Source organism: Bison bison, unplaced genomic scaffold, assembly GCF_000754665.1.
Source record: "Bison bison bison isolate TAMUID 2011002044 unplaced genomic scaffold, Bison_UMD1.0 scf7180017863579, whole genome shotgun sequence".
NCBI lineage: Eukaryota > Metazoa > Chordata > Mammalia > Artiodactyla > Bovidae > Bison > Bison bison.
The window spans coordinates 3683-12294 of NW_011494151.1; the positions used below are offsets into that span (position 1 = coordinate 3683).

The 8612-nt window shown below is 38.6% G+C and overlaps 1 protein-coding gene across 1 annotated transcript; it reads right to left on the reverse strand.

Annotated features, from left to right (window-relative positions):
* Positions 1–807: 807 nt before the first annotated feature.
* LOC104983877 (olfactory receptor 4K1) lies at positions 808–1743 on the reverse strand. Its single transcript, XM_010833399.1, has one exon. The coding sequence runs from the start codon at positions 1741–1743 to the stop codon at positions 808–810; it is 936 nt and encodes a 311-aa protein (XP_010831701.1).
* Between the last annotated feature and the right edge of the window lie 6869 nt (positions 1744–8612).

The following is an 8612-nucleotide window of genomic DNA, read 5'->3' on the forward strand; positions in this document are numbered from 1 at the left end:
AATAATCTAGAAAAAACAGAAAAATTTTATTGGGACATAGCAGGAGGAGCCTGGTAGGCTGCAGTCCATGGGGTCACTAGGAGTCAGACACGACTGATCGACTTCACTTTCACTTTTCACTTTCATGCATTGGAGGAGGAAATGGCAACCTACTCCAGTGTTCTTGCCTGGAGAATCCCAGGGATGGAGAAGCCTGTTGGGCTGCTGTCTCTGGGGTCACACAGAGTCAGACACGACTGAAGCAACTTAGCAGCAGCAGCAGATAGGAAAAACTATAAATAACCAAAAATTTTCAATACATGAGGAAAAGATAAGCTAAAAAACATGAAACAAATGTATACAAGTGAGATGAAATCTAAGTTTTAAAACAATATTTTTCCACCATGTCAATTTATAGAAAAAAATATTATGAATAAGTTGATAGAGCCTAACAGAAACATAATTTACTTATATGTTTTGATTGCAAGGCATAAAAATTACACAAGTTCAATTGAAGAGAATCACAAATTTGGTAATATGAATAGCTGTTTTGTAGATTAGAATCTCTAAATTATTTATAAAATATTTTGAAAGGTTACTAAATATTTTCAAGAGAATTAGTAGTTTAGAATTACAAACTATGAAAAACTGGTTAAAATTAAATAGCAAACCAGGAACTGGTTTTATGTAACTCCTTTGCAGTTGGGAAAAAAATCTAATTCTGTAATTCAATAACCCCTGTCATTAGCAAAAATAATTGGCTTGATGCTGTGATCCAGTAGGGGCTCTTCATTTCCATTGCATATTTATGTTCCTTCATGGTGTTCCCTAGTTTTTCCAGAAGCTCACATGACGGTTTCTCAATTTTCTCATGGCTGATTTAACATCTTCATTTCTCAGAGAGTAGATGATGGGATTCAACAGGGGTGTACAAACAGTGTAGAACACAGAAAGGAACTTATCCAGAGAAAGTCTGCTAAAAGGCCATATATAAAAATAAATGCAAGGCCCGAAGAAAAGAATCACCACGGTGATATGGGCAGTTACTGTAGAAAGTGCCTTGGATGATCCACTGGAGGAACGGTGATGGACAGTGATCAGAATGACAGTGTAGGAAATGATTAAAGCCAGAAAACAGCTCAGTGATATCAGGCCACTGTTAGTTAGGGTCATAATTTCCATCTCGTAAGTATCCATGCAAGCCAACTCTATCACCAGGGGAAGGTCACAAAAAAAGCTGTCTACCTCATTGGGGCCACAGAACGGCAGATCCACAGTAAAAGCCAAGTGGCTCACAGAATGAAGAATACCCACAGCCCAGGAAATAAACACAAAAATTATGCATAGTCTTCGATTCAAAATTGTGCTATAGTGTAGAGGCTTACAAATGGCTATAAATCTGTCGTATGCCATAGCTACAAGCAACATCATCTCACTCCCAACGAAACTGTGAAGAAGGAATATTTGGGCCATGCAACCCTCAAAGGAGATAGTTTTGTGTTCCACAAAGAAGTCCACAAGCATCTTGGGGGTGGCAAAGTTAGATTGGCAGATATCAATGAAAGAAAGGTTACTGAGCAAGAAGTACATAGGAGAGTTCAAATGGGAGTCAGAGGAAACAATAACAATAATCATGATGTTGCCCAGAACTGATGTCATATACACTACTGAGAAGATGGCAAAAAAGAAAAGCTGAAGTTCCCAAGAATTAGAGAGTCCCAGAAGCACAAACTCAGATACCATTGATTCATTTGTGTGAGCCATGTATCCAATCCACTGTTACCTAAGTAAAAGAAAATCAGGAAAATGTCACAATGATTGACACTGTATCTAGTATATATACAAAAGAAATATGATAAGTTTTCAATTAAAAGTTAATTTAATGAGACTATGTAAATAGTCAGTGAACTAGTATTTAACACCTATGACTGTTGTGGAAAGTAGAAGTGAGAAATAAAGATAATTAGATATGGATCCTATCATAGAGAGATAAGATATTCATATTAAAAATAAGAATATAAAATCAGAAACAAGCAAACAATAACTGATAAAATAATACCATAGATACTAGCAAAATGAAATAAACTATGCCAAAGTGGTAAGGTAACATATCATGGGATATGTATCATTTTAGCTAAAACTATTTAAAAGCTTGTGATTTGCTAGCCAAAACTGAAGGAACCGGCTATTTTAAGCATGGGAAATAGCAGGACTAAAGCTAAAAAGGTGAAAACATGAAAGGCATACTCAGAGAGCCATGAGTTCGGTGGCTTGGCTGGAGAAGGGTGTGCTAAGGAACAGTCAAAATGAAGTTGGGAATGGTAGGTTAGGAGCAAATCATGGATGCAAGTAGCCTTGATGTAATGCCAGTGGATTACACTAATGTTCTCAAAACTGAGAATCATAAAGTGTTTGACAGTGCTTTAGGAAGCTTAATATTTGTGACAATTTGTGACAATGTGGAAAGAAGAGGCAATGGTAATACTCTGAAAGTTTCTATGAAAATCAAGAATGTTCCTTTCATCCTTTGAACAATAGTTAATCAGAGTTCACCTTCTGTTACATAAGGACCAAAGGTGAATGAGTCACGTATGTGTCTTCAATCTCTTCCAACTCTGCCTTTTGTCTCTTCCAAAACATGCCTGACACACCTGGATTTGTCAAAATCTGTCTGTTCTTTTGGAAATATTTTATATGACTATATGTGGTGCATTTTGAACACATAATAGATTTTCGAAAGAGAAAATTTAAGTAATATGTTAATTGCCTCTAAATTGTTTTTTGACATTTTGCTTTAATACATTGGGCACCATGTGGCCACTTGATGCCGGAAGAAAACCCTGCGCAATCTCTTGTGGATCAGGAGACATTTTTGGCTTTAGCCCTGTGTACCCAGCACAACACAATAGGTATTAATTTGTCACTATATTGATTGAAGTTCTACACCCTGTATTCTTCAGTGAAAGATATAACTAATACAACAGATATTTAAAAGCTTAAAAGCAAGACTGAACAGTAACCATAAATTAAACAATTTAAAATACTTAGACTGTTAGAAGCTTTAATTTATGTGATGATAACCTGATTTTTGAGGCACTAAATTCTACCCTTTCAAGGACTTTACTCAGTGCATTTGAGTTACAATCTCTAGTTTTAAGGGGAATCAGAAACTTAAGTTACTCAAGAATAGAAACGGATTAAAAAGGCATGACCTGACCTCATTACAAACTTCCATTATGCGATTCTCATCTCCATGTGGAAGATTTGGGCCAGTGTTGGCTTTTCTTATCATGTATTTACATGAACGATACAGAGAAGAAGACAAACAAACATGGGAAAGAAAAGAAATTCCATTTCCAAAACTAAAAATGATCCTACAAAGCTACAGTTATTAATTTTAAACATATAAAATTTGTGGCCATGAGGGACTTCATACTTTCAGTCTCCTAGATAAAGCCTGACAAATATCATGATAATTTAGTGGAATAACATTAAAGAGAGAGGGAGGGAGAAAGGGACAGAGAGAGATGAAGATAAGAAGAAAATAATTAGGAGGAAGAGGAGAAAAGGGGAGCAGAAGAGGAGAAGGAGGAAAGTAGAAGGAAGAGGAGGAAGGGAAAGCAGAATGGTTAATAACATGTAGTTAGTGGTATTTATTCAATTTTTAAAGATCGTCTCATCTTTTAAAAAAGTTTTTCTGAAAATATCCAAATTTTCTACAAAGTATCTAATAGATGATAAGATTTGTCATTTCATTTTTCAAAATACAAAAAACAACTACAAAATCTTCTCCACCCTAGTTTCCTATGATTTCTTAATCCAAGTAGAACAGACTAGGGTCGATGTTATATCTCATTTCTTCTCAATATTTAAAGTAGAACCCGTTAGTAAAAAAGGAACAACTAACTTTTGTCACTTTCCAGCTGCGTGACTGACAGCAAAGCAAAACCAGTAAAGGATACCCTTACTGGCCATTATATAGTTACCCCTTCTTCATTCTAGGCAAATTGTGAGAGTAAATAATTGTTTTAACAAATGGCCTATTATCTTCTGAATAGAAAGCATAAAAAATGGCATATAAGGGACAGATAATGGTTATATCATACTTCCTTTTGTTTATCAAATATTAATCCTATTATTATCAACTTGGCTGCCCATCATATTAAAAATATTTGCAATATACTCTTGACTTGATGCATTTAAACTTGTCCCTGAACTGAGCTGTGCAAAAGCATACCCCTCAGTTCTTGTCCTGAAGTAGTGAAGGCTCTGCTCCTCTTGTCCTGGACTATACAATTATAATATCTAAGGTAATGCAATATAAAGCTTTCCATCCTCAATCCAGGAAACTGATTTCTTTGGGGAAGTGAGAAATCACCCTTTAGAGATCTGATGTCATCCAACAGTGGGAGTAATTATGTTTTACAAAATAATTTTTCCAGGAATGGAAAAGAAAGGAAAAAAGTTTATTACCAACTAGTTGGTATGAAAGCAAAAGATTATTTATTACTGATTCCTAGTCAGCAAAGTAATTTTTCAATTCCTAACTTTCTGTCAGTAAAACAATCAGTCCAGTTCAGTTCAGTCACTCAGTCATGTCTGACTCTTTGTGACCCCGTGGACTGCAGCACGCCTGGCTTCCCTGTCCATCACAAACTCCTGGAGCCTGTTCAAACTCAGGTCCATCAAGTCGGTGATGCCATCCAACCATCTCATCCTCTCTTGTCCCCTTCTCTTCCTGCCCTCAGTCTTTCCCAGCATCAGGGATCATGATCTTTTTCCAGTGAGTCAGTTCTTCACATCAGGTGGCCAAAGTATTTGAGTTTCAGCTTCAGCATCAGCACTGATTTCCTTTAGCATTGACTGGTTTGATCTCTTTGCTGTCCAAGAAACTCTAAAGAGTCTTCTCCAACATCACAGTTCAAAAGCATCAATTCTTTGGCACTCAGCTTTCTTTATAGTGCAACTATCACATCTATATATGACTACTGGGAAAACCATAGCTTTGGCTATACGGACCTTTGTCGGCAAAGTAATGTCTCTGCTTCTTAATATGTTGTCTAGGTTGGTCATAGCTTTTCTTCCAAGGAGCAAGCGTCTTTTAATTTCATGGCCGCAGTCACCATCTGCACTGATTTTGGAGCCCAAGAAAACAATGATACTGTCCTATAAATGATCACCCAGCCTCTGAGTAGTTTCCTCCAATCACAAGGAGCCTACTATTTCACAGGACAGCTTAGTCTATTGTTAGAGTGCTTAACTGGTTCTACCATCTGTAGTTTAATAAAGAAAACCTGCTCCCACTTAAACATAATGTCTCTTCAAATATTTTAAGGCACCCTCATATCTTCTACATGAAAATCTATTTCTCCCCCAAAATATTTCAACTGTCTGTGAAATGAAAATATCTCCTGCCATATCAATAAACAAGAAATGTTGAGTCATCGGCGATTTCTGGCCTCCAAATGTGGATGAGGTCCCCCAAAACAGAGCAGAATGCCTGTGATCCAGCAGATGCCACCAGCCTACCCCCCATGGCAATTGCTGAAGAGCTGGGGGATGCAAGAAATAGGCATCTGCCACACCTGCCACTCCATATGGTGAACAAGGAATTAAGGATGTAAACAATCTAGAAACAGGATTTGGCCCTAGATAGCTGAGATGCATATGAAAGGAATGAATTCAGTGAGCCTGAGCCTTGAGTCTTCCCATGATGGTTTTCCTTACTACTTAACAATAGTCTTTGATGTTCAGACTGCTTACCCACTTTGTCGCAAACTTGTATATAGCCTGATTCCCTCTCCTGCCTCTTTGGAGAAATTATCTCAGAGCTACTGAGATGCTGTCTCCCAGGCTTGGAGTTCTAAACATTCCCACCAAATAAAATAATTCTCTACTTTCAGTTTGTGACTATATTTTTTAGTGGACAAGTCTTTCCAACTATATTTCATATAATATTTCATATTCAGTTCAGTTCAGTTCAGTCGCTCAGTCATGTCTGACTCTTTGCGACCCTATGAATCGCAGCATGCCAGGCCTCCCTGTCCATCACCAACTCCCGGAGTTCACTCAGACTAACGTCCATCGAGTCAGTGATGCCATCCAGCCATCTTATCCTCTGTCGTCCCCTTCTCCTCCTGCCCCCAATCCCTCCCAGCATCAGAGTCTTTTCCAATGAGTCAACTCGTCTCATGAGGTGGCCAAAGCACTGGAGTTTCAGCTTTAGCATCATTCCTTCCAAAGAAATCCCAGGATTGATCTCCTTCAGAATGGACTGGTTGGGTCTTCTTGCAGTCCAAGGGACTCTCAAGAGTCTCCTCCAACACCACAGTTCAAAGGCATCAATTCTTCAGCGCTCAGCCTTCTTCACAGTCCAACTCTCACATCCATACATGACCACAGGGAAAATCTGTAGCATTGACTAGACAAACCTTTGTTGGCAAAGTAATGTCTCTGCTTTTCAATATGCTAATCTAGGTTGGCCATAACTTTCCTTCCAAGGAGTAAGCGTCTTTTAATTTCATGGCTGCAGTCACCATCTGGAGTGATTTTGGAGCCCCAAAAATAAAGTCTGACACTGTTTCCACTGTTTCCCCATCTATTTCCCATGAAGTGATGGGACCAGATGCCATGATCTTCGTTTTCTTAATGTTGAGGTTTAAGCCAACTTTTTCACTCTCCACTTTCACTTTCATCAAGAGGCTTTTGAGTTCCTCTTCACTTTCTGCCATAAGGGTGGTGTCATCTGCATATCTGAGGTTATTGATATTTCTCCTGGCAATCTTGATTCCAGCTTGTGCTTCTTCCAGTCCAGCGTTTCTCATGATGTACTCTGCATATAAGTTAAATAAGCAGGGTGACAGTATACAGCCTTGACATACTCCTTTTCTTATTTGGAACCAGTCTGTTGTTCCATGTCCAGTTCTAACTGTTGCTTCCTGACCTGCATACAAATTTCTCAAGAGGCAGATCAGGTGGTCTGGTATTCCCATCTCTTTCATATTTCCAAAGGTTGTGATGTAGATGTAAGTTTTAAATGGCCATCTTTAAAGAACGAGATTGAAATAGATTTCTCCTATCACTTTGCATGTGTATATGCTAAGTGTGTGTGTGTAATCACACTCAAGTAAAATGTGCACATACCTAAGGACACAAGAACAATGGCATGTATTGCAGCATAGATTCAAAGAGATCAATACTGGAAACAACCCAAAAATCCATAAATTTGAGAGTAAAGAAATATAATATTTTAGTGTGGTGGAATATATTCAATGATTAAATTATTATGTTATTTTTATAGATGAATAAGTATAAGATTAAAAACCTGACAGGGAAAATATAAGATTGGTAAAATTATCATGTGCACATTTCTACAAACCAAACATATATATGGCCACACATTGACTAATAGTAAAATGCACAACATAGATATTGTGAGTTAAATTTTATTCAGAGACGTAACTGAAGACTATAGCCCAGGAGTGCTTTGCTTAGTTGCTCAGTAATGTCCAGCTCTTTGCAACTCCATGGACTGTAGTCCACCAGGCTCCTCTGTCCATGGGGATTCTCCAGGGAAGAATACTGGAGTGGGTTGCATGCACTGCTCCAGGGGATCTTCCCAACCCAGGAATCGAACCACAAGCTCCAGCATTGCAGGCTGATTCTTTACCATCAGAGCCACCAGAAAAGCCTGGAGAACAGCCCAGGAGACAGTCTCTCAAAAGAACTCTGAAGAACTGTTTGAAGAGGTGAGGGAGGAGCCAGAATACAAATTTTTTGCTGAGAAAAACATGTAGTCAAACAAAATAGCAGATTACTGCTAATTCCAAAGGAACAGACAGTTGATCAAATTAATGCTTTTAGTGCTTTTCTATGTATGGAAAAATACAAGAATCTGAGGTCATTGAAAAATTGTCCTTCAAAGGGCATATGAACTATCTAGAGGCAGGCATCCAAAGCATAGAGTGCTACCAGTTTTTCTCCATTCTGAGTTCCTCTTGGGTGCACTGTCAGTAGGTGACTGCAGTGGTTAAGGGTTTGATCCTTTTAGAGCTGATACAAAAAGCAACATTTTTTTCCCTTTATACTAATTTCTTATGATAGTAACTTTGTGCTTTGAATGGTCAGAAATAGTTTCTTTTGCTTGCAGGAAAAGAAAAAGAGATTATCATTAAAATAGCTGTAGGGAAGCACAATTTGCTACCCCAAAATATTTCTTTGGCATGAGAATTATTTTGAAATGAAGACAAGTAAGATGCAAAGACTCAGGAAGAAACTTTGACTTTCCCTTTAACTGCCTAAAGAATGTAGACAGGATCTGTTTTAGGAAGGGAGGTATTACCTTGATGGGCTTCCCTGCTGCTGCTGCTGCTAAGTCGCCTCAGTCGTGTCTGACTCTGTGCGACCCCATAGAAGGCAGCCCACCAGGCTTCCCTGTCCCTGGGATTCTCCAGGCATGAACACTGGAGTGGGTTTCCATTTCCTTCTCCAATGCATGAAAGTGAAAAGTGAAAGTGAAGTCGCTCAGTTGTGTCTGACTTTTAGTGACCCCATGGACTTCAGCCCACCAGGCTCCTCCGTCAATGGGATTTTCCAGGCAAGAGTACTGGAGTGGGGTGCATGGCCTTCTCCGT

Excerpts from the sequence above, each read along its gene's own strand:
- LOC104983877 (XM_010833399.1), bottom strand. The coding sequence starts at position 1,743 with ATGGCTCACACAAATGAATCAATGGTATCTGAGTTTGTGCTTCTGGGA.